At 39.1% G+C, this 27,435-nt stretch overlaps 1 protein-coding gene across 1 annotated transcript; it reads right to left on the reverse strand.

Moving 5' to 3' along the window:
• Nucleotides 1-15,914: 15,914 nt before the first annotated feature.
• Nucleotides 15,915-26,162, reverse strand: LOC308641197 (glycine N-acyltransferase-like protein Keg1; the record flags this gene model as incomplete). Its single annotated transcript, XM_081279507.1, has 5 exons — nt 26,073-26,162; nt 22,725-22,832; nt 20,810-20,936; nt 18,863-19,034; nt 15,915-16,317 (listed from the first exon to the last, which is right to left on the reverse strand). Exons 1-5 carry the CDS (start codon nt 26,148-26,150, stop codon nt 15,915-15,917), a joined length of 888 nt encoding a protein of 295 aa, XP_081135633.1. The 5' UTR covers nt 26,151-26,162.
• Between the last annotated feature and the right edge of the window lie 1,273 nt (nt 26,163-27,435).

Consider the following 27,435-nt stretch of genomic DNA (forward strand, 5'->3'; position numbering starts at 1 on the left):
GTTGGTGGAGGAAGTGGAGACATGTAGCACCTGAGCCCCTGGATCTTCTGCAGTTCGTTTGCATCATTGTTCCACGTCAGCTCTGGAGTCAGACTCGGCATCGGAATCCTGGCCTGGCCACTTGTCAGCTGTGAGCCCAGAGGTAGCTTACTTAACTTCCTTTGCCTCAGTGTCCCGATCTATAGAATCACACTTGCTTTTGTAAGCATCAAACAAGAATATACACTTAAAAGGATATTTAGCACATGGTAAACCCACTATAAATGCCAGCTATGATGACTGCCACCTCCCCAAGGTAGTGTCAGAGTCAGGTGGGGTTGAGAACTGAAGTGCAGTGCTTTAATTGGGGGGAGGGGAATACACATACAGACTTACTGCACGGAGTATTGGTTATTCCAGTTGCTGAATTCTGGCATTTTAAAACTCTTTAAATGGTGGTAAAACACACACAACGTCAAATTTATCATCTTAACCAATTTAAAATGTACAGCATTGTTAAGTGCATTCACGTTGTTGTGCGAACACCCTCCAGAACACTTCTCATCTTGCAGAACTGAAACTCTATATCCACAACTCCCCCTTCCCCTACCCTGGTAACCACCTGTATACTTTCCGTCTTTATACATTTGACCAGTCTAGATACCTCAAAAAGTGGAATCATGCAGCATTTGCCTTTTTGTGAGTGGCTTCTTTCAGTTAGCATAAAGTCCTCAAGGCTCATTCAAATGGAAGCATACATCAGAATTTCCTTCAGTTTTAGGGGTGAATAATGCTCCCTTTGTTCTTCATTGTTTGTGTAGCCAGTCATCCATTGATGGGCATGTTCACTGTCTGGCTACTGTGAATAATGTTGCCATGACCTGGGAGTACAAACACCTCTGTGAGACCTTGCTTCCAGTTCTTTGGGGCATATACCTAGAGAGGGATTGCTGGATCATATGCTAGTTCTCTTTTTAATTTTTTGTGGGAGCAACCTCCATACCACTTTCTGGAATGACTGCAATAGTCTGCATTCTTGCACAGTGCTCCAGGTCCTCTACATTGTCACCAAGACTTGCTATTTTCTGTTTTCCCGACAGCAGCCCTCCTAAAGAGTGTGAGACTTGCATCTCCCTCATGATTAGTGTTGAGTTTCTTCACGTGTCACTTTTGGTTGTTTGTATGACTTTTTAAAGAAATACCTATTCAAGTCCTTTGTCAATTTCTAATCTAGCTGTTTATTTGTTGTTGTTGTTGTTGTTCAGTAATTGGGGTTATTTATGTATTCTGAATATTAACCCATTATCAGATATGTGATCTGCAAATATTTTCTCCCATTTAAAAAAAATTTGTACGATATTTTTAACTGGTTTCTTCTGGTTATACATAACATTAGGATTCATTTTCACATAGCTATAAAAGCATGGAATATAAGTTGTTCTAATTCAGTCCTCGGTGCTTCCCCTTTCCCTCCCCTCCTCCCTCCCCTGTTCCTTCCCTCTACTGAGCTTTCTGCTCTTATAGTTATTTTTTTTAAGTTAGTGTCTTGTGGATGGACATATATGTCTGTGGTATGTTCATATATGTGCATAAGAGAGTGAAGTCAGGGGCCAGGGTTGTGGCTCAGTGGTAAAGTGCTTGCCTAGCATGCATGAGGCACTGGGTTTGATACCCTGCACCACATAAAGATAAACAGATAAAATATAGGTATTGTGTCCATCTACAACTCATCTACAACTGAAAAAAGAGAGAGTGAGGTCAGACTCATTTCACTGCCTTTCCCTATTCCATCCCTCCTCCCTCCCCCTCAACCCTCTTCCTTTACTTCACTGATCTTTCTTTTATTTTGGTGGACTCCCCCATTTCTTTTCTGTTTTCCTTTTCTTGTTTTGAACTAGCTTCCACATATCAGAGCTATTTTCTCCCAGTCAGGGGTTGCCTTTCCACTCTGTATACTGTCTGTTCAATGCATGGAACTTTGAAATTTTGTTGTAGTCTGTCCTGCTCCTCCATATTTGCTCTTGTTGCTGTGCCTTTGGTGTCATCTTTAAGAAATCATCACTAAATCCTATGCCACTAGCTGAATCCAGTGCTTTTATCCTCAAGCTTGGGGGACAGGTTTGCTCAGGCAAGAGAAATGACAAATTTCAGAGCACACTGGATTATAATTTCATTCTTCTTTATGGCAGAGTAATATCCCATTGTGTATATGTACCACATTTTCTTTATCCATTCATCTGTTGAAGGGCACCTAGGTTGGTCTGATAGCTTAGCTATTGTGAATTGAGCTGCTGTAAACATTGATGTGGCTGCATCATTATAGTATGCGGATTTTAAGTCCTTTGAGTACATGCTGAGGAGTGAGATAATTGGGTCAAATGGTGGTTCCATTCCAAGCTTTCTAAGGAATCTCCATACTGCTTTCTATAGTGGTTGCACCAATTTGCAGTCCCACCAGCAATGTATGAGTGTACCTTCCCACCCACATCCTCACCAGCATTCTTTGTTACTTGTATTCTTGATAATTGCCATTCCGCCTGGAGTGAGATGAACTATCTGTAGTTTTAATTTTCATTTCTCTAACTGCTAGAGATGATGAACATTTTTCATATACTTGTTGACTGTATTTCTTCTTCTGTGAAATGCTTTCTTTTGTTTTGCCCGTTTATTGATTGGGTTATTTATTTATTTATTTTTGGTGTTAAGTTCCTTGGGTTCCTTATATATCCTGAGATGAATGCTTTATCTGAGGTGCAGGTGGCAAAGATTTTCTCCCATTCTATAGGCTCTCTCTTCATGCTCTTGATTGTTTCCTTAGGCAAGAGGTTTTTTGAGGACTCAGAAATTATCTCAGAGCTGCTGTATGTGGGCTGATCTTCTGTAGAATGTGCAGGTTCTTAGGTCTGTGGAGTTCATCCTTTCCTGTCCAGGTATGTTTAAGATGAAAGCAAAAGATATGCAACCATGGGCTGGGACTATGGCTCAGTGGCAGAGCACTTGCCTCCCATGTGTGAGGCACTGAGTTCGATCCTCAGTACCACATAAAAACAAAGGTATGCTGTCCATCTACAACTGCAAAATAAATAAATAAATACTACTACTACTACTACTAATAATAATAATAATAAAAGATATACAAAAAATGAGCAAAAGAAGCAGAAGGTAACTGAGGTTAAGATCATCCCCAAATGGTTAAATATAAAAAAATAAGAAAAGAATGAAAGAAAGCTAAAGAAGTTATTAGTCAGACTTGAGGTCTTTAAGGAATTTTCTGGCAAATTTCTCCAGAAAAGGGTTTCCTGTGGAGATCACAGGCTGTGTTTCTTCTGGAAGTGGGGCTTGGCAGAACTTGGCTGTGCACTACTCTCCTTTGCCTGGTTCTTCAGCTTGTGCTCTGATGATGTGCTTTTTTTCTGCAGGGGGCCCAGGGAAGAGCCCAGAACAGCGGCATCCCAGCAGCATCTACAGAGCAAGTCCCACTCTCTGAACAGTGAGCCTGCCCAGGCGTTTACAGCACAAGAATCTGCAGCATTTCTGGAACAAGTCACCCCAGAGGGATGATGAGCCAACTGGAGAGTCCGCTACGTGAGGAAGTGTTTGAGTAATTAGGAGAAAATGGAGTAAGGAGCAGGTTGGGAACAAGGTCCTCCACTGGTGGAAGGTTGAGAGCAGAGTCCAGCCCTCAGGGCAGGTGTAGAGGACAGTCAGTTGATGAGGATGCCTGGGTGTAAGATTCGAGCCAGAGGAGGATATACCTGAGTCCTCACCCCCGGCCCCCCTTGGCCTCTCAATAGATCATTCATCAGACACTAAGATCTGTCTAAATGACATGTTGTTATCACATGAAGCAATGGACAAGAAACAAAGGGACCCCACCTGATGACCTTTGTTTAATTTGAGATTGAATTTGAGAGAGATTGAAACGGAGACTTATGTCTGAAGAACATTTGAAGAATAAAATAACATTTGATGGACAGAGAACAGAGATTTAATTTAAGATTAATAAATGCTTTGGGGCTGGGGATATAATGTAGTGGTAGGGCACTTGCCTAGTATATGTAAGGCCCTGGGTTCATTTCTCAGCACAGGAAAAAGAAGAGAGTGAGGCAGGGCGGTGGGGGTGGGAGAGAGAATAATGCATGCTTTAAAATAACACAAGTTGGTGCAACCACTTTGGAAAACAGTAAGAAGATTTCTCAAAAAACTAGGAATGGAACCACCATTGGATTCAACTCTCCTACTTCTTGGTTTATATCCAAAAGATTGAAAATCAGCACACTACAGTGATGCAACCACATCAATGTTTATAGCAGTTCAATTCACAATAGCTAAGCTATGGAACCAACCTAGATGCCCTTCAACAGATGAACAGATAAAGAAATTGTGGTGCATATACACCATTAACTATTACTTAGCCATAAAAAAGAATGACTTTATGACATTTGCAAGTAAATGGATGGACCTGGAGACTATCATGCAAAATGAAATAAGTCAGTCCCAAGAAACCAAAGATTGAATGTTTTTGCTGAAATGTGGTAGCTAACCTACAGTAAGTGGGTGTGGGGAGAGGGAAAGAATAGATATTTAGTAGATTAGACAAAGGGGAATGAAGGAAGGGAAGGGAATAGGAAAAGAAAAGACAGTGGAATGAATCTAAAATAATTTTCCCTGTGTACATATATGAATACATCACAGTGAATCTCACCATCATTACATCCATAAGAATAGGGTCCTAACTAAAATAAGATATACTCCATGCTTGCACAATTATATCAAAATGAATTCTACTATCTTGTATAACTAAAAAGAACCAATTAAAAATAGGATTCTCTTCTGCCTTCATTCAATCTAATAAATTCTAATGCAGAGGTATTATGAAAATTAAAAAAAAGGAGATTGAAAGAAGAATGACACAAATGTGCAGACAATGTCTGTAAATCAGAAAATATTAACAAGAGATACTGACATCTAGTTATTTCCTACTGAAAAATTTGAGTTTCAGGGACAAAACTATCCTCAAACCATCTGGACAGAGTATTATCTGCAAAGAGACCAAAACATGTAGCTTTCTTGGACATCACTTACAAAATATTAGATGTGAAGGAAGCTACATGCAAAATTTTGAGGAGAAAGGAAGTAATATAAAAATATCACAGAGCTAAGATGCTGTTGATGTGTGATGGCTTCCAAAAGACTTTCTACATATCTACAGAATTCAGGAAGTGGATGACTTAGATATCCTAATTGAACAACTGAGTGAAAGCATGCTCTAGTTAAATGAGGTATAAGTCAAAACAGATCAAGAACAGACAAATTATGGGAAAAAGATGAGCATTAAAACCAATGAAATACAGAATTAAGTCTAGTTAAGTGTCACAGATGCTAGTAAGTAAAGGACCAGGTCAAAAGCCAGGCTTGGGGCTGGGCATAGCAGCACATGCCTGTAATCCCAGGGACCTTGGAGGCTGAGGCAGCAGGACTGTGAGTTCAAAGCCAACCTCAGCTACCTAGCAGGCCCTAAACAACATAGCAAGACTCTGTCTCAAAATTAGAAAACAAACGAACAGACAAGACAAACACACACACAAAATACGGGCTGGGGATGTGGTTCAGTTGTGAAGCATTCCTGGTTTCAATCCCTGGTACCAAAAAATAAAATCTTTTTGGCTGGGGATACAGCTCAGTTGGTGGAGTGCTTGCCTAGCATGCACAAGACCCTGGGTTCAATCCCCAGCACCATCACCACCAACAACCCCCCCCCCACCAAAAAAAAAAAAAAAGAAAAGAAAGAAATATAACTTTTTTTAGAAAAAGCCAGGCTTGGTGGCACATGCCTGTAATCCCATCACTCTGAGGGCCAAAGCAGGAGGCTCTCAAGTCCAAGGCCAGTCTCAGCAACCTAGTGAGGCCCTGTCTCAAAATAAAAAAATAAAAAGGGCTGGTGGTATAGCTCAATGATAAGAGTGCCTGTGAGTTCAATCCTCAGTACAGAAAAAGAAAAGAAAGAGAAAGAAAACTTACATTCAGGATTTCACGAAGTGCAATTTACAGGGGAACTTTCTGACAAAAATGTGGCCCAGATAACAGCAAGATCAAGTGGATCTCCCTAATTTGGATCAGAAGGAGAGACATATATACTTCAAAAATAAGAGCTGTAGTGTACAGAGCGCTGACTTCAGTCATTTCATAGTGTGACCTACATATGGGTCAAGCTGTAATAAACCTGGCTTATCTCAAGCTAATATTAGGCACATTCCCGATGCCAGTGGCTGGTCTCAAAGTCTCACCTCCCACTTGAATGGACCCCACATACCACCTGAATGGACATTTTTATTTATAGAATGCTGGGAAAACTGACCAGAGTTACTCAGGAGCAATCAGAGACTATGACTCAAGATGACTGTGGTCAGGTAAAGCTGTATACCTGCAGAGTGCTAATTAAATCCAAAATAGAATCTGTAACTTCCAAACTGCTTTGATGACAAAAAAAAAAAAAAAAAAAAAATCTAGGGAGAGATTATACTGGGGTCTTTTTCTTTTCACTTTCTGCTGTTGCTAAGTTTTTTATCCTTCCAGAGACGTTCTCTACATAATTAAAAGCTGGTCATGAGTAGCTTACTGAGCCCCTCTCCACCTGAAGCATCGCTTTTAAACTTAAGGGGGCCCTTGACAGTCTGGGGAAGCCTTCAGATGTCTTCTCAGGATCATAAGTCATGAATTATCAAATAAATAAAGTAAACCACATGGATTATGGAGAAAACAAAGTTATATTGAAATACAGTTATTCAAATTAAAAATGGCGATTAAGTTAAATAAGATGTAGCGGCAAAGTCTAATAATGAATGTAAATGTTCATTACATAATTATCAATTATGCCATCATTTTTAATATGATAAGAGTGAATGACATTTCAGTTATCATCAGCAACTGAAATCAGATAGGAAATAATTTCATCACCATTCATGACAGTCAGAGATAATATAAACTTACTGTAGTTTGGTGCATATATTCATAATTGAAAGAAATGCTAATGTATGGTAGAAGTTAATGAACACAAAGATGCAATTTTTTTTCCTCTTCAATTTCAGAGATTCCCTGAATTTAAATGAATGCCTGGGAAGTCTGTGAACCCAGATCAAAAGTCTCTAACTAAAAATCCCCATTTCTCCTCAGCAAAATTTCTTTTCATCAAAACATGACATCTAAAATTGGCCCCCACGAGGTTGAACACTCCTTCCAATATTGTAGAGGGGACCTGATTCTCTATCACTTCTCAACAGCAGATCCAACCAAATGCAGTCACCCTTTATGAGTCTAAAAGAAAGGAGAGGTAAAAGATAATCCCATTATAGTTTTATTTTGCCTTTCCATAATTCTCATTCTGATTCCTTTGTTTCCAATAATTTCTTTTTTAACAATTATTTTTTAGGTGTAGTACCTTTATTTTATTTATTTTTATGTGGTGCTGAGGATTGAACCCAGGGCCTCACATGTGCTAGGCAGAGCACTCTACCACTGAATTACAGCCCCCCAATAAATTCTTTTCTTTTCTTTTTAATTTTTTAAATTTATTTTTTAGGTATAGATGGACACAACACAATACCTTTATTTTTATGTGGTGCTGAATTGAACCTCGGTCCCGCCCATGCTAGAGGAGTGCTCTACCAATGAGCCACAATCCAAGCCACCAATAATTTCTTGTTTTTTTATTGGTTGTTCACAACATTACAAAGCTCTTGACATATCATATTTCATACATTAGATTCAAGTGGGTTATGAACTCCCAATTTTACCCCAAATGCAGATTGCAGAATCACATCGGTTACACATCCAAAATTTTACATAATGCCCTATTAGTAATTGTTATATTCTGCTACCTTTCCTATCCCCTACTATCCCCCCTCCCCTCCCCTCCCATCTTCTCTCTCTACCCCATCTACTGTAATTCATTTCTCTCCTTGTTTATTTTCCCATTCCCCTCACAACCTCTTATATGTAATTTTGTATAGCAATGAGGGTCTCCCTTCATTTCCATGCAATTTCCCTTTTCTCTCCCTTTCCCTCCCATCTCATGTCTCTGTTTAAAGTTAATCTTTTCTTCCTGCACTTCCTCCCTACTCTGTTCATAGTTGCTCTCATTATATCAAAGAAGACATTTGGTATTTGTTTTTTAGGGATTGGCTAGCTTCACTTAGCATAATCTGCTCTAGTGCCATCCATTTCCCTGCAAATTCCATGATTTTGTCATTTTTTAGTGCTGCGTAATATTCCATGGTGTATAAATGCCACATTTTTTTTTATCCATTCATCTATTGAAGGGCATCTGGGTTGGTTCCACAGTCTAGCTATTGTGAATTGTGCTGCTATGAACATCGATGTGGCAGTATCCCTGTAGCATGCTTTTTTAAGGTCTTCAGGGAATAGTCCGAGAAGGGCAATAGCAGGGTCAAATGGTGGTTCCATTCCCAGCTTTCCCAGGAATCTCCAAAATGCTTTCCAAATTGGCCGCACCAATTTGCAGTCCCACCAGCAATGTACAAGTGTACCCTTTTCTCCACATCCTCGCTAGCACTTGTTGTTGTTTGACTTCATAGAGGCTGCCAATCTTACTGGAGTGAGATGGTATCTTAGGGTGGTTTTGATTTGCATTTCTCTGACTGCTAGAGATGGAGAGCATTTTTTCATGTACTTGTTGATTGATTGTATATCCTCCTCTGAGAAGTGTCTGTTCAGGTCCTTGGCCCATTTGTTGATTGGGTTATTTGTTATATTATTGTCTAATTTTTTTAGTTCTTTGTATAATCTGGATATTAGGGTTCTATCTGAAGTGTGAGGAGTAAAAATTTGTTCCCAGGATGTAGGCTCCCTATTTACCTCTCTTATTGTTTCTCTTGCTGAGAAAAAACTTTTTAGTTTAAGTAAGTCCTATTTGTTGATTCTTGTTATTAACTCTTGTGCTATGGGTGTCCTATTAAGGAATTTGGAGCCCGACCCCACAATATGTAGATCGTAGCCAACTTTTTCTTCTATCAGACGCAGAGTCTCAAATTTGATATCAAGCTCCTTGATCCATTTTGAGTTAACTTTTGTGCATGGCGAGAGAAAGGGATTCAGTTTCATTTTGTTGCATATGGATTTCCAGTTTTCCCAACACCATTTGTTGAAGATGCTATCCTTCCTCCATTGCATGCTGTTAGCCCCTTTATCAAATATAAGATAGTTGTAACTTTGTAGATTAGTCTCTGTGTCCTCTATTCTATACCATTGGTCCACCCACCTGTTTTGGTACCAGTACCATGCTGTTTTTGTCACTATTGCTCTGTAATATAGTTTGAAATCTGGTATCGCTATACCGCCTGATTCACACTTCCTGCTTAGAATAGCTTTTGCTATTCTGGGTCTTTTATTTTTCCATATGAATTTCATGATTGCTTTATCTATTTCTACAAGAAATGCCGTTGGGATTTTGATTGGCATTGCATTAAACCTATAGAGAACTTTTGGTAATATCGCCATTTTGATGATGTTAGTTCTGCCGATCCATGAACAGGGTATATTTTTCCATCTTCTAAGATCTTCTTCTACTTCTCTCTTTAGGGTTCTGTAGTTTACATTGTATAAATCTTTCTCCTCTTTTGTTAGGTTGATTCCCAAGTATTTTATTTTTTTTGAGGATATTGTGAATGGAGTGTTTTTCCTCGTTTCCGTTTCAGAAGTTTTGTCGCTGATATACAGAAATGCCTTTGATTTATGCGTGTTGATTTTATATCCTGCCACTTTGCTGAATTCATTTATTAGTTCTAGTAGTTTCTTTGTAGACCCTTTGAGTCTTCTAGGTATAGAATCATGTCATCCGCAAATAGTGATAATTTAAGTTCTTCTTTTCCTATTTTTAATGCCTTTAATTTCTTTTGTCTGTCTAATTGCTCTGGCTAGTATTTCAAGGACTAAATTAAATAGAAGTGGTGACAGAGTGCATCCCTGTCTTGTTCCAGATTTTAGAGGGAATGCCTTCAATTTTTCTCCATTCAGAATGATGCTAGCCTGAGGCTTAGCATAGATAGCTTTTACAATGTCAAGGTAAGTTCCTGTTATCCCTAGTTTTTCTAATGTTTTGAACATAAAGGGATGCTGTACTTTGTCGAATGCTTTCTCTGCGTCTATCGAGATGATCATATGGTTCTTATCTTTAAGTCTATTGATGTGGTGAATAACATTTATTGATTTCCGTATATTGAACCATCCTTGCATCCCAGGGATGTATCCTACTTGATCATGGTGCACAATTTTTTGATGTGTTTTTGTATTCGATTCGCCAGAATTTTATTGAGGATTTTTGCATCTAGGTTCATTAGAGACATTGGTCTGTAGTTTTCTTTCTTTGAGGTGTCTTTGTCTGGTTTCGGAATCAGGGTGATGTTGGCCTCATAGAATGAATTTGGAAGAGCTCCCTCTTTTCCTATTTCCTGAAATAACTTGAAAAGTATTGGTATTAATTCTTCTTTAAAGGTTTTGTAAAACTCCGCTGTATACCCATCCGGTCCTGGGCTTTTCTTGGTTGGTAGTCTTTTGATGGCTTCTTCAATTTCAGCCATTGATATTGGTCTGTTCAAATTGTGTGTATCCTCCTGACTCAGTCTGGGCAAATCATATGAGTTAAGAAATTTATTGATGTCTTCACTATCTTCTATTTTATTGGAATATAGGTTTTCAAAATAATTTCTAATTGTCTTCTGTATTTCTGTAGCATCTGTTGTGATATTGCCTTTTTCATCCCGTATGTTAGTAATTTGAGTTCTCTCTCTTCTTCTCTTCGTTAGCATGGCTAAAGGTCTGTGGATCTTATTTATTTTTTTGAAGAACCAACTTTTAGTTTTGTTAATTTTTTCAATAGTTTCTTTTGTTTCAATGTCATTGATTTCCGCTCTGATTTTAATTATTTCTTGCCTTCTGCTACATTTGCTGTTGTTTTGCTCTTCCTTTTCTAGGGCTTTGAGATGAAGTGTGAGCTCATTTATTTGTTGGTTTTTTCTTTTTTTGAGGAATGACCACCAGGCGATGAATTTTCCTCTTAAAACTGCATTCATTGTGTCCCATAGATTCCGATATGTTGTGTCTGTATTTTCATTTATCTCTAAGAATTTTTTGATTTCCTCCTTTATGTCTTCTGTAACCCATTGGTCATTCAGTAACATATTGTTCATTTTCCATGTGATGTAGGATTTTTCCTTCCTTCTTTTATCATTGATTTCCAGTTTCATTCCATTATGATCAGATAAAATGCATGGTATTATCTTCACCTCTTTATATTTACTGAGGGTTGCCCTATGGCATAATATATGGTCTATTTTTGAGAAGGATCCATGTGCTGCTGAGAAAAAAGTATATCCATTTGATGATGGTTGATATATTCTATATATGTCAGTTAAGTCTAGGTTATTGATTGTGATATTGAGTTCTATAGTTTCTTTATTCAACTTTTGTTTGGAGGATCTGTCCAATGGTGAGAGAGGTGTGTTGAAGTCTCCCATAATTATTGTGTTGTGGTCTATTTGATTCTTGAATTTGAGGAGAATTTGTTTTATGAATGTCGCAGCACCATTATTTGGTGCATAAATATTGATAACTGTTATGTCTTGTTGGTGAATGGTTCCTTTTAACAGTATATAATGTCCTTCCTTATCCCTTTTGATTAACTTAGTCTTGAAGTCGATTTTATTCGATATGAGGATGGCCACCCCTGCTTGCTTACGAGGACCGTGTGCGTGGTATATTTTTTCCCATCCTTTCACCTTCAGCCTGTGTATGTCTTTTCCAATCAGATGTGTCTCCGGGAGGCAGCATATTGTTGGATTTTTTTTTTTAATCCATGATACCAGCCTATGTCGCTTTATTGGAGAGTTTAAGCCATTAACATTTAGAGTTACTATTGATATATGGTTTGTACTTCCAGCCATATTTGATTATTTATCTTTTTTTTCTAATTTAGTTTGTTTCTCCATGATTATCTTTCCCCCCACCGTCTGTCTTTACTGAGGCACTTCCCACTGATGGTTTTGGTTATTGTTTTTCATTTCTTCCTCGTGTAGTGTTTTGCTCAAGATGCTTTGCAGTGCTGGTTTTCTGGCTGCAAATTCTTTTAACTTTTGTTTATCATGAAAGATTTTTATTTTGTTGTCATACCTGAAGCTTAATTTTGCTGGATACAGAATTCTTGGTTGGCATCCATTGTCTTTCAGTGTTTGAAATACATTGTTCCATGACCTTCTTGCTTTCAGCGTCTGTGATGAAAAATCCGTTGTTAACCTTATTGGTTTACCCCTGAATGTAATCTGCCTCCTTTCTCTTGTAGCTTTTAATATTTTCTCTTTGTTCTGTATATTGGATATCTTCATAACAATGTGTCTTGGCGTTGGTCTACTGTGATTTTGTGTGCTCGGTGTCCTGTATGCATCTACAATTTGTACATCTGTTTCCTTTTTTATTTCTGGAAAGTTTTCTGTAATTATTTCATTCAGCAGGTTACTCATTCCCTTGGTTTGAATATCTGTACCTTCTTCTATCCCGATGACTCGTAAGTTTGGTTTTTTTTATGTTATCCCATAACTCTTGGATGTTTTTCTCGTGATTTTTTACCAGCCTTTCTGAGTTGGCTAGACTCTTTTCAAGATGATATATTTTGTCTTCATTATCTGACGTTCTGGCTTCTACTTGCTCCATTCTGTTAGTAATACTCTCATTCGAGTTTTTAATTTGGTTTATAGTTTCCTTCATTTCTAGAATTATTGTTTGATTTTTTTTTATAATCTCTATCTCCTGATAAAGATGCTTAACTTCTTCTTTTATCTGTTTATGTAATTTGTTTTCAATGTGTTCTTTCACTGTTTGAATTTGCTGTCTCATATCCTCTTTAAGGTTCCATTCCATCTGTCTAAGGTGTTCCTTGAGTTCTTTATATGACCATTTTTCTGATGACTCTAGGTCCTCCTGAATATTTAGGCTCTCCTGCATTGTTTGTACTCCTTTTCTTCCTTGCTTTTTCATGCTGCTCATGTTACTTCTTGTTCTGTTTGACTGCTGAGTTACTGTTTACCCCTATAAATTTATTTGGTGCTTGGGAGGAAAGGTATTAGAAGGGAAGGGAAGAAGTCACTAAAGAGAATGAGAGTAAGCAGGTAGAATTCAAGGAAGGGGGAATAAGAAAATTGAAAAGAAATGAAAAGACAAAAGAAGAAAAAAAATAGGAAATAAAAAAAGAAAAAAAATTTAAAAATAATAATAATAAAAAAAATAAAAGTTAAAATTAGAAGGAAAAAATAAAAAAAATTTAAAAAATTTAAAAAACAACAAGAAAGAAAAATGAAAACAAAAAAAAACCCAAATAAAAAAAAAAAACTAATAAATGCAGTCTTAGAGTTTGATTAACTTCTCTTCCAGTAGGTGGTGCTGTGCCCACCAGGCTAAGTTTCTCCTGTCAATACGCGGGAACCAATCACTGTGCAGCAGCTCCTCCTCCTAGACTGGGCGAGTCTCCAATCCTGTGTGCCTAGGGCCTCCTCTTGTGTCTAGTCACTTCCCACTTTTCCTCTAGCCAGGCCCCTTTCACGAGTGCTGCTCACCACAATACTGGCTACACGTCAGGTCTGCTGCTCCCGGGAGCCCTGTTTTCATGGACGACTGGGCACACTCTCCCAGTTTGCCATTCCCTCAGACCCTAAGTTTGTAGAGCTTGGGGCTGAGAATCCTCAGCGAATTTTACTTGCCCTCCGGTAGCCACGCCCCCGGCAGCTGGTGCAAGAGACCTCAGCTGTCAGCACTGGTGGGAGCGGTAGTTCCGCACCGCGGGTCCCGCGCCACTTCTGATTCCCTCGGTCTGGCTATCGTGCTCACGGGAGAGCTGGGAGGGGCCCTTAAGGTTTCCCCGATGTGTGGAGAGGGAAGGCTAGGGAATTACACACCTGTAGCCCCAGGTTTCAATGAAGTTATCTCCTCCGCCGCAGTCTGGTGACGTCAGTTCTCTGCCATGGTGGTATCTCTTGCAAATGGCGACACTTCGTTTCCCTTTGCCAGGTGACCAATGCAACGGGTGGGTCCTTACTGTCTCTCCCAAGCCCCGTTTCAAACCTGTGGCCACTACTTATGAGGGCTCGGTTGGCATTTACCTCCGTAGGATGAGAAGGGCTGACCAGTTGTTTCAGCCGGATGGATTATTGCTGAGTCACAGCTGTTTGTCTGCGGGAAGCAGGCGAACGGGAGCTTGAATTCAGCCGATCCGGGCTCAGTGTGTGTTCTGAGAGGCCCAGACTGTTCGCCCCAGATCCACGTCAGCTCAGCATTGCCTAGTGATCCTGAGCAAACAGAAATTAGACTGTTTACGACTCCCTATGCCTGCACAGCTGAAGAGGTCAGAGACTTGATCTCTACGCGCCCACCGCCATGTTGGATCTCCTCAGAAAGTAGATATTCACAGCAAACTGAGTGCAGACTTTGAAGAAATTCTTAAATAATTGCTTGGAGCCACAGGACAAATAGCCTCAGGCTTTAAGTTTTGGACTGGAGGAACTAATGGCCTATTCCCTGTTATCGGAGGCTTTCCATGCCTATATTTGCAGTGTTTTCAGATAGCTTTATTTGACTGTTATCTGACGGATAATGCAAAGCCAACATTCCCTACTGAGATTAAAGATGTGGTGTCTGTAGGCTGGGAGTGATGGGATCTCTCTCTCTCTAGTATTGTGAGTTCTGTTGCTCTGCACCAGGAGGCTCTCCTCTCTTTACTTCCATATCACAAAGCCCTTTGTCTCTCAATGACTCCAGGACAGTTCTGGGGTGGTGTTTTCACTGGTGTTCAAGTCTGGAGGAATCGGGCTGTGATGACTCAAGTCCCAACTGGGTGAGGGTCTCTCTTTTTTCTCCTTTCAGTGGGTGTTATTTCTCTAGCACTCTTGGACAGTCTTCTAGGGAGACTCAGAGATGACTTTTCTGGTGGCCTCCTTTATCCACCAGATTCCTACATGGCTCTTGCTTGTACTGCACAGGGTTCAGGTATCTCAAAGCAATGTTCTGCTACCAGGTGGAACCCAGTCTCAATCCTGCACAAAGCCTCCCACAGGCCTGTGCCTGATAATAAATATCCATCTCCCCGGTCTGAGTCTTCTTACTTTCTCCTCTCCCTACATCCATATCCCCTCATGAACCATGCAGATTAAGCTTCCACAACCAAAGAATCAAATAATCTTTCTGTTTTTAGAATCTCTTTATTATGACAGGATCATGGAGGGTGGGGGATTAAGGAAGCTCAGCCTCTAGAAGCAATGTCAGATTAGCCTTCCTGGGGTATGAATTGCAAAAGATAACTCATTGCAAAAGATATTAATACTCATTGCAAAAATATTCTGAGTGTCTTCTTAATTATTCTCATTATTGCTTTGTGTATATTGTGCCTGTGTGTAGTATATTTCATGTGTAATGTATTTGTGTATATTGTGCATGTCTGTAATATATTTCAAGGCCTAGGAAGTCTGGAAAAGAATAATTTTTCAAAAGACCTGTTCAGGAAACAGGCTATGCTCCAGCCAATAAAAGAAAAGCTATAGGAAGCCAGAGGGGGAAATCATAGAACCCACTTCCTGGCAAATGCACAATGGTCAATGAGTTAGGAGAGCAACATAGAAACACCTGCAGGGACCCTGAGAATGTGGGAGCTGAGCCAGCCTGGGAGTAGGGTACTGGTTCAATTTCATGCTGAGGAAGCAAAGCAAAGTTCATTAGCCATTTGAGGGCAGGGACCCCGGTTCTGCTGTTCACCACTCATCCCCATTTCCTCGAACTCACAGTCCACTCCATTACAATTTATTCCTTCCCCCCCATTTACCCATCCTCTTCTCCAGCCACATGCAAAGTCACTGAATACTGTCTTATGTCCAGGGCCACTTTCACAGAGGCACATAGTTCCACTGGTTCCAGTCAAAGGGCATGGGGATATTACCCAGCCTGAGGGTCACTCGTTGTGAGATGTGGTTGGCCTTATCCACATGAGCATACATGGGGAAGCCACGTTTTCCCAGAGTCTGGATCTGGCATCTGCCGATGTGATAAAGGAGATTTTGACCTCGGTACTCAGGCACAGTAGCTCCTATTCGCAGCTCTCCAGTCTGGTCCATCATGGTCCAGCTCACAGGGGTCCCCTCAGGCCCCAGCAGACAGAAGCTGGGGAAGGTCTGGATACAGCGCTCAATGAATCTCTGACTTCTTTCATTGCCACCAAAATACCAGAATTTATTCACCAAGGCAGCATGGGTAATATCCAGGGATGAGTGTTTAAACATCTCTTGGTCGCTATTGGGAACAAGGGAAAAGACCAATCCTTATTATCACATACATTGTGAAATATTTTGTTTTCCCTCAAATTGTCCTGAGAGGCAAACAGAAGCCTATCTAAAGTCATAGCCAGACTGCTGGTTCCTATCAACACTTGTGTGGCTTGGCTTGATCAGTTAATCTCTCACTTTCTCCTTTTCCTCATTTGGTGACTAGAGATGATAAACACACCTCCTTAGAAAATCACCATTAGGCTTCAATGAGCCAATGTTTATTGGTGATTAGATCCAGCACCAGGCAGATAAAAATTATTTACAGTGTTTCATTTGGTTTTGTCTATAACCCTGCAAGGTAGTTAGCTCAGGTGTGATTAACCCCATTTGACATAGAAAAGTTGCATAGAAAATTTGCTAGCAAGCAGGAAAGTCCCTGTTTAGAATTGTGGAACCTTAGAATGTTGGTGTCTGAGGACCTGGGCCATTGTGTTGAACAAATGAGAAAGTGTGGTCCAGAGAAGGACACCATGTGACAGAACATATAAGTCTGAAGATTTCTACAGTGTATAAAGGGGCCAGGGGAACATGCTGGAAAGATCCCTGGATGAGGGACTAGAAGATCTATTCTCAAGTTCCAGTTATGTCCTTCACCGTCCACATGGTGAGCAACCACTCCATTATCAGCACCTGCTCTCCATGGAGAAAATAAAAGTTATGCCCCCTTCCTGTCTATCTCAAAGGGTCACGAGGAGCCTTTGAGACTTAGACATGGAGGTGCTTTCTAGGTTGTAATGTCCTTTACTACATGAATAAAACTTTTCCTGACACAAAAGCTCAGGAGGCCATGGGGCTGAGCATCTCGAGATCAAATCTCCACTCATAACTTTTAATTCTATTCTCAATTACACTAAAAATTCAGTGGGAAAGGACAGATAATTTGTTCAAATTATTCTTATTGGAACCCATTTGTTTCATGAAGTGAATTCATTAAACACCCTAAGCACCCACTATGTGCCAGGTTACTACATTAGCTGTTGAGAATCTATCAGTGAACAACAGAGAGGGGATCCCTGCTCCTATAGGATTTGCAATATTGTTGGGGTAGGATTTAAACAGCAAATAAGTAAACTAGCCAATATTAAATAATCATAAGCACAATGAAGAAAACAAAACTGGGTCACGTGTGCAGAATAACTGGGAAGTGACTTGACTAACGGGGGTGGGGAGAGCGGTGAATAGTCTTGGATAATGAAAGAAATCCTGGGTGTAAATATTGGGTGGGTGAGGGAGAGACATTTTAGACAGAAGAGCTAATTCAAAGGGCCTGAGCTTGTAATGATCAAGTAGGAAGAGTTCAATAAAAATTACAGGAGATCATTATTATGAATTAAGTTTTGCACTGGGCTCCACAGATCAGATCAAAAACCCAAAATATGATCGCTAGTACTAAAGTTCCAGGTCACCAAACCGAGAACAAATTGTTATCTGACCTCAGGGGAGAGAGAGAGAGAGCAGTAACCACCAATTTTTCATACAGCTGGATTTCAATGGCTTTAATATTTACAAAAAGTAACTTATGTTAACCAGTCAGATATTTTTCTATTGTTTTGTCTCCCTATGCCTACCTTACAAGGAAAACAATTTTTAAATGAGCCAATCTGCTTTTTGTTCTTTGTTTCTGTTTTCTTGAAATCTTCTCTGTCTAGAAAACCAACCTCTTCAGTCTACCCCATTGGAACACTTACTCTGTTTTGTAGAACAAGAGGTTGCTCGATTCAAGAACCACAAATAAAGGTCAATTAATATCTTTAAACTAAATTTGTTGCAATTTTGTTTTTTGACAAGAGGAAGGCCAGGGTTGTTGGAGGAAATAAACAAGAGGCCATCTCTGAAAGGAAATGGATACTGGCTCTTACAGGGCTGAGAAAGAGTTCAGAAGTATTTCAAGGTGAGATGGAAAGTATTGGGAATCTTTTAAGCAGGAGAGGCACGTGGTTTTATTTAAATTTTAAAAAGATTACTTAGGCTACTTTGCAGAAAACAGATCCCAAGGGGGTCAGAACAAAAGCTGGGAGAGAAGTTGGAAAGGATAGCAGGTTAAATGGTAGTCCCTCAAAAAAGTACCTTCACCTGGCTCTTGTGCCTGTGATCTTGTTTAGAAAAGTCATCTTTGAAGATATAAGGATCCTTAAGTTGAGAATCTCAATATGAAATCATCCTGATTATCCTGTGGATTATCAATCCAATGGCAAGTGTCCTTAGACAAAAGAGGAGAAGACTCACAGAGGAGAATGCCAAGTGACAGTGATTGTTTCGTGACCACAGCGATGCAACATCTAGACAGAGGCATCAGAAGTTGGTGGAGGAAAGGACCTGAGAGGGGGAATGGCCCTGCTCACACCTTGATTTGGGACTTCTAGATTTCATAGCCACAAGAGAATGAAATTCTGTTGTTTGAAGCCCCTTCCAGTTTGTGTTAATATTTTTGACAGTCCTGGAACCCTAACACAGGAGACAACTTCAGTGGTGACAACTGAATTGTGCAGCTTGGCTCCTCTCAGACTTACAGGGACTTGAGTTTGTCACCATCGGGAGATGCGTTCTTTCCATCCAGCAGCGAAGGAGCCAGTTTCTTTGCTGTGTCATGTACCATGTAGAGAAAGCATTGTGTGTGCTTGACTTGGCCCGAATGAATGGCTACAAGGTTTTTTATCACCTTATCCAGGCTGGCCTGTAAGCCTAGATGGGGGAAAGCAAGGCATCATATGAGATTTCATCCTCCATTAATGTTTGGGAAAAACTGCCCAAAGGAGTCGGAAGGTATGTGGACAGAATTAACAAATCACAGGTTCAGTCATGATATAGGCGTTAGATGAAAACAGTTACATCACTCCCATATATTTTAAATTTTAAAATTAGCATAATATCACAGGTCTTGAATACATCACGGGACAATAAAGGTGACCAAAGGAGATGAGGTGTAGAGATATTAACTAAAATTTACTGGTCAATTTCTAGGCACAGTGCAATCGATTGTTGCTATAATGGTCCCAAATTATTCCTACCTAACTAATCTGATTTTCTCTCTGAAATGACTTTGGACATAGCCAGTTAATACGGCTTGGCCAATGGAATGAGAGCAAATGTGATTTAGTAAGAAGCTTTACAATGTTGTCTTTTGGCCCCTCAGTACCTGTAATGGTTAATTTGAATTGTCAAATTGATTGAATTAAGAGATGCCAAGGATGAAGAGGATTATGGGTGTGTTGATGAGGGTGTGTCCAGGAATGATTGGCATGTGGGATACCCAACTGGAGACCCTCTCTAAGCATGGGCAGCACCCACCAATAGGATGATGTCTTGGATGGAATAAAAGTTGGAAGAAGCAGATGCAAGCTCCATTCTTCTTCAACGGGTTCTTGATTACTGCTGGGATTCTGAGGATGTCGGCTCTCGCTTTTTCACTCTTGCAAAGTGGATTCTCCAGAAACCTTTGGTCTCAGACTAAGATCCTTCTTTTCTGGAGCTTCAGCCTCTTGGACTGTGCAGTCACTGGTTCTTCCCATTATGGACTACCCAGCTTCTGGGCATGAAGCCAACTTAATAAGTCTGCTTTTTATACTTCCTGTTGATTCCGTTCCCCTAGAGAACCCTGACTAATACGGTACCCTTTTAAGTTTACATGTTGCCCAGCCTATTTCTATCACTGTAGTAAAAAAAACAGTGCAAACAAAGCTAGTGTCACAGGCAGGCTTGGGACCATGACTAGCCTGGTCCTATCAGCTCATGGATGACCCTCCAGCTGACTATGGCCACACGGTGACTCTAGGTGAGACTAGCGAACAACCTAGTTGAACCTAGCCCAAAGTGCTAACTCCCACAATTGTGAGCTAATAAATGATGGTGGCCTTAAATTGCTACTTTGAGAAGGTCTGAAAAATCTAACTGCTAAGCATTTCCCAGTCAAGGTCTCATTTAACCCTCAAGGACTCTATTTTTCAGTTTTATTTTATACTCAATAAAATATTTTATGTTAATATTTTATGCATAAGGAAACTGACTCACAGAGAGGTTGTTACTTACCTTACATCATTCAGCTAATAACAGCATCAGCAAGGTTGCAGTCTTGATAATCTGACTCCAGAGAGCATATTCTTACTTACCAAGATACTCCTTTGTGAATTTGATAGCGTGAAAAAACAAAAACGGAACAGAAAGAAGTTTTGCTCCCAAACCCATGTTCTTTAATAGGTCCTGGACACTCCGGAGAGTAAATCATGAGTCCTTAGCTCCTAGGAAAGCGTATTACTCAAAAATTCCTTTTTAAACCTTATAAACTGCATTAACACGTTTCACTAAGGAGGGAGTGGCTTCAGGAATGGACAGAAGAATGAGTGTCTGGATCCTGGAGGAAACATACTGTGGTGTGCAAGGTGCTTATTCAAAATAAAAAGTGACCCCACAAGTGTATTCAGGCAGGAGATTCCAGAAGCCAGCACAATTCCAATTCTTACTTTGAATCTGCAAGTGTTGCTTCCAGTTGATGATTTCTGGTGAGCTAAGGAATTCCTGACAGTTCTCGGGATCCTTGGAATAGATCTGGTAAGTATTAGTGTAGTGATCAAGGTCATCTGTCATTTCCTGTTGGGGTTAAGAAAAGAAGAATCAGCCAAAATGTTTGTAGTTGATGATTATCAGTACTCCCTTATATTATGATATTTTAAAATACAAAAATTAGCATTTTATGGGTTTTTTTGCCTTTACTTATAAATTTTTTTGGATCAAGTCAAGGACTCCCTTATTCAGTTAAAAATGAAAAATATCCTAACTCTACTGTTGCTTTGAAATTTCAAAGTAATTCAATCAAAAATATTTTTCTATACCTCCATAAAACTCATGTAGAAGAGCTAAAATAACAGCTGAGAAGAAAGAAAAATCTCTAGTTGAAAGAATAAGTTTTGCTTTGGACTATGCACATATCCTTATTATAATTCATACAGGTAACAGGATAGATTAGCCATCTATAAATGATGAAACCAAATAAAAAGATATTGAACTCAATATGCCTTCTTTCAAAAAAGAAAAGACATTGTTAAACAAACTCCAAGTCCATCAAGCAAATGAACAACTGCATTCATAAACATAGATATTCAAACACGTCAAGCAAATTTATTGAAACCAGGATAGGATTATTTGAATATGAAGGAACAGAAAAAAAGAAAAAAAATTACTTCAACCAGTGTAGCCCCATTTATAAGTCCTTTTAATCTTCCAATATCAAGAAATATTAAATAAAAATACACTTGCTATTCAGCTATAACACCATGGATCACACTAGCAATTTTCCTGCCTTGGCTTAAAAGTTTTTTAAAATTTGTGTTCAACACTGTGTTTTAGTAAAAAATTCACTAGGAAACAACTCTGACTCTCTCCCTGTAACATCTACCTCAGGTAGTACTTTTTCTTCCGCTTTGTTTCACTGACTTCACTGTGGACACTTGGTTACAAGGCAGTCCTGCATCTCAGTAGGAAGAGCCTTTCAGTGAGAGTTTGTGATTTAGTATGAATGAGTTGGTATGACTCCAGGACTGGTGGTTTTCAAAGACAGGGAATATTTTTCACCTTAGGCTAACAGTTGAAAATGAAATTAGGATCTGATTTATTACAATATAGAAATCTAGCCTAGGAAATGCTCTCTCTCACTTTTTAATCATACAATATATTTTAATAAAAAGCTTTACTTCTCAAATCATCAGTAGCAGCAGCTTCTCCAACTGATTAAATTTACTACATTTTTTTTAATTTATTTTTTTAAATTTTAATTTGTTAGATATGACAACAGAATGTATTACAATTCATATTATACATTTAGAGCACAATTTTCATATCTTTGGTAGTACACAAAGTAGAGTCACATCATTTGTGTCTTCATACATGTACTTAGGATAATGATGTCTATCTCATTCCACGTCTTTTCTACCCCATGCCCACTCTCTTCGTCTCCCTCCCCTTTGCCCTATTTAGAGTTCATCTAGTCTTCCCATGCCCTTCTACCCTCCCCACCCCATTATGAATCGGCATCCTTAAATCAGAGAAAACATTTGGCATTCCGTTCTTTGGGATTGGCTAACTTCACTTACCATTACCATCCATTTACCTGCAAATGCCATGATTTTATTCTCTTTGGGGGACTGGCTTGTAAACAAAATAAAATAATGAAGAAGGATGAAAGTGAATCACAGATTTTCTGCCTGTGCTACTACTGTGTTTTATTTATTACCTCTGCCCATTTCACACCAGGGTGAATTCATTTAGGAGCCACTGTAGTTCCTTTCAGTTTCCCTGGGGTCTACCCTATTGCCAGGCTCCTGATACACACATGGCAGACATGAACACAGAGCCATATTCATTTCTCACTGGGCAACTTACCTGCTCCTCAGGACGAATAACCAGAGTATTAAAATCAGGCCATTTGTCCACCAGGGCCTTAAGCTTGAATGGGTTCCCCTGGTTTATGTGGAAGACAGTTCCATACACCTACACATTTCAACAAAATAGGAGTATCAGCACGTTACACAGAGATAGTGAAGAGCATGTGTTTGACCAGAAGGAGGCTTGCTTCTCCTATGAAATCATGAATTTTTTTAAGATTGGAAGGTACCTAACATATGTCTCTGTCAAATGGCTCTTTGGTTCTACTTGTTTGCTTGAATAAAAATATCTTTAAAAGATATCCATACAGTAAAATACAACCAATACATACGTGATCATTGTAACTCCACATCATGTACAACCACAAAAATGGTAAGTTTTATTCTATGTATGTATGGTATGTCAAAATATCTATCTACAAAATACTATGTGTCAAAATACATGCTCACAAAATACATTAGTGAGACAAGGACTCACTAATTTCCTTGGATCAAGGAAATTTTGATCCAATTTCCACAAGGATCCTTCCTGTGGCCCTTTTATAATCAATTCTGTTACTTCTCTACTCCTCACCTACTCCTCACCCACTGGCGACCATTAACCTATGCTCCATTTCTGCAATTTTTTCACTTCAAGAATTTTATATAAGTGGAATCAGTGCAAACTTTTGGAACTGACTTTTCCCATAAGCTTTTGGGATTGGCTTAATTCATCTAGAAAATTATGCAAGTATCAACAGTGGATTTCTATTTATTGCTCTGTATTTGTGCAGAGTATGGATGTATCATAGTTTGTTTAATCCTTCACCCACTGGAGAACATCTGGGTTGTTTCCAGTTTTTGCTATTTCAAATCAAGCTCTTATAGACATTAATGTATTTATGTTTGTGTGAATATTAACTTGCATTTCTCTGGGGCAAAGGCTCAGGAGTGTAATTGCTGGCTGCATAATAGTTACATGTTTAGTTTTTAAAGAAACTTGCAAACCCTTTTTCTGGTACGGCTGTACCATTTCAAATTTCCATTAGCAACAAATTAGTGATCCATTTTCTCTGAATTCTTGGCCAGAATTTGGGATTTGGACTCCTGTTTTGCTCAAGTGAGAGTTGAAGTGGGCTAAGGGGAGTTGAAATGGACTGTGTGAATTCTATTTCTAGCCCCAGCTGGGCAAGTGATTCAAGTTCTCGCTGCCTCAAACCCATCCTGTTCAACATAGGGAGAACAGCAATATCCTTTTCCTGGGAGTGTTTTTAAGTTCATATGAATTCATAAATAAAGTCCAGTGGATGGTATATGGTAATGCCAAGTAAGAGCTTGCTGTTGTTACCACTGCTGCTGTCCCTGGGGTCCCAGTTGGCTCTGGTGCTGGCCTGTTCTGAATAAATTTAGCTCCAATTTTAATTGGAAGAAAGAGATTTTTTTTAAATAAGTTACTACTTTCATAATTGACCAAATGTTAGAAAATGTAAAATAAGTAAAAGGTGCATAATCAAACCCTTTTGCAACAAATTTGCTGCATTGTATAATCATTTCTAGGTCTCCCTCTTTTATTTATTTATTTTTATTTTTTCATTTTAATGAAATAAGATGTGACCTATTCCAAGAAAATACATGGTAGTTAGCTTCTCATCTGACACAAATATCTAAAAATTATTATGTACTTAAGTCAACCTTTTAAAGAAGAATCAGGAAATTTCCAGTGTCGTTGTGAAAGATTCTTTGAAAGTAAACAATGACATTTGAGGGCGGCAGCGGTGAGTGAACCCAGGGCTTTGTGCAAGCACTCTTGCAACTGAGCTATATCTCCAGCCCAACAGTGAAATTTTTTTGGTGTTGGTTTTTTTGTTTTGTTTTGTTTGTTATTGTTGTTGTTTGTGTGTTGTTACTGGGGATTGAATTCAGGGGCGCTTAACCACTGAGCCACATTCCCAGCCCTTTTTAATATTTTATTTAGAGATAGAGTCTCACTAAGTTGCTTAAGGCCTCACTAACTTGCAGAGGCTGGCTTTGAACTTCCATCTTCCTGCCTCAGCCTCCCCAGCTGCTGGAATTACAGGTGTGCGCTACTGAACCCCAGTATTTTTAGTTAGCAAAGATATATATGTATATATATGTATATATTGTGTTTAATATATATATAAATGGAAAGATTTTGACAAAATTGCAAAATATTAAATATGAAGAGAATAAACAAAATTTTTAAAACCAGATTTCCAACCAATAAATGTTAATTAGAATAATAGCAAACTTCTCTGTCAGAAAACAATTGAAATAATATCATCATAATGCAAGGGTAAAGACCTTTCATTCAAAGGTCTACTAGCAGATATATCTAAACCAGATAAACCTTCTGATTAGCTAAGAATGAGAGAAAATTGATAGCTTTTTAAAATTAATAAAATTAAAAACCTTTCCAAAATATGATCTGAAGGTGTATTTTTTATTGACATAGCCTCTGTTACTGTAGAATATAGTTTTGAATTTTCTGTCTACCTCATTACATTTTATGACCACAGGGACTTCAAATGATTGAAATTATTCAATATGGCTATATTATATGGGTAACAGTTTTGATCAATAGGCCTATTCTTTTTAAAATTCTAATTTGTTATGTATGACAGCAGAATGCATTACAATTCATAGTACACATATAGAGCACAAATTTTCATATCTCTGGTTGTATACAAAGTAGAGTCACACCATTTGTGTCTTCATACTTGTGCTTAGGGTAATCTGTCCATCTCATTCTACTATCTTTTCTACCCCCATACACCCTTCCTTCCTCTTCCACCCCTTTGCCTTATCTATAGTTCATCTAACCCTCCAATGCTCCTCTCCCCCACTATGAATCGGCATTCTTAAATCAGAGAAAACATTTGGCATTTGTTTTTTGGGGGATTGGCTAACTTCACTTAGCATTATATTCTCCAACTCCAGCCACTTACCTGCAAATGCCCTGATTTTATTCTCTTTTAATGCCGAATAGTATTCCATTGTATATATATGCACATTTTCATTAATGATTCATCAACTGAAGGGCATCTAGGTTGGTTTCACCATTTAGCTATTGAGAATTGTGCTGCTGTAAACATTGATGTGGCTGTGTCCCTGTAGTATGCTGAGCAATATTTTTTTTTAATGTTGACTTCACCTTAGTGAAACGTGTTTCCTCTTCTTGGATATGAGTGTAATGTGGATCCCTTCAAAGGGGTGATATGAACTTCCTGAGGTACAACACAAGTGCATTCCTGACACTGCGTAGGTGCTCAGTAAAAGCTGTGTTCTTTCCCACCTCTGTCATCGTAAGATGCAGCTCTCTGTTTCCCAGAGAATGTCCCACTCTCACCTTTAAGGACGCAGGGAGGTGCTTCAGCAAGGACTTCTCCAGCAGCTGCAGCATCTGTGGACCCTGCAAGTGGAGCATCTTGGCAGGAATCTTAGCCTCAAGAGACAGCAACTACAACAAGAAAAGTCACAAATGGGAAAATGCTTGTTGCCATCTGTCTGGACTGCCACAACAGAGCACCACAAATGGGATGGCTTATAAACAACAGGAACTCATTTCTTACACTTCAGGATCCCTGGAAGCCCAAGACAAAGACACAAGTGGATTCAGTGTCTGGTGAGTACCTGCTTTCTGGCACCTTCTGGCTGTGTCATGCCATGGCTAAAGGAACAAATTTGCTCTCAGGGGTTTCTCTTAAAAGAACACTAATCCCTTATAAGAGACACAATTCATGTTCATGAGGGCCTTACCTAAAGGTCCCTAATTCCTAATATTATAAACTTGGAGGCTAGCTTTCAACATAATGAATGTGGTGGATACACAGACTTTCAGACCGTGGCAATGCTAAACCAACAGGTTCTAGATCCACACAACTTTACCTGAAACTTAGTAAGTCACAGTAAGATGAATCTTCCCATTTTTAAAATGACTGCCTTGAGAGAAGTAACAGTCACTTTATTTATTTATTTATTTATATTTGTTCTAATTAGTTATACACGACAGCAGAATGATTTCAAATCATTGTACACATATGGAGCACAACTTTTCATTTCTCTGGTTGTATACAATGTACAGTCACATCATTCGTGTGCAATCATATACATACATAGGGTAATGATGTCCTTCTCATTCCACCATATTTCTGACTCCCATGCCCCTCCCCTTCCCTTATTCCCCTCCACCCAATCCAAAGTCTCTCTATTCTTCCCTTCCCTTGTAGCTCCCAACCCCCAATCTGGATCAGCATCCACATATCAGAGAAAAAATTGGGCCTTTGGTCTTTTAGGATTGGTTTACTTCATTTAGTATGATGTTCTCGAACTCCATCCATTTACCTGGAAATACCATAATTTTATTCTCTTTTAATGCTGAGTGATATTCCATTGTGTCTATGTACCACAGTTTCTTTATCCATTCATCTATTAAGAGCATCTAGGTTGCTTCCAGTTTAGCTATTGTGAATTGAGCTGCTATACACATTGATATGACTGTATCATGGTACAGTCACTTCAGATTCCTAGCTTTGCTGTGAAGCACAGGAGTTTGAAAAAGCACCACGAAGGTTCTGAGGTTCCAATTCTTAGAAGGCCGATGAGACAAGAATATCAAGTTCTGGGCTCCTATCGAACCTAAGACCTTGTTCAGGGCCTTTTATTGGTATTATTTAACCAAAATCCTTATCAACCCACAAGGAAGGATGAGA

The sequence above is a fragment of the Spermophilus citellus genome, assembly GCF_964194105.1.
Source record: "Spermophilus citellus genome assembly, chromosome: 2".
NCBI lineage: Eukaryota > Metazoa > Chordata > Mammalia > Rodentia > Sciuridae > Spermophilus > Spermophilus citellus.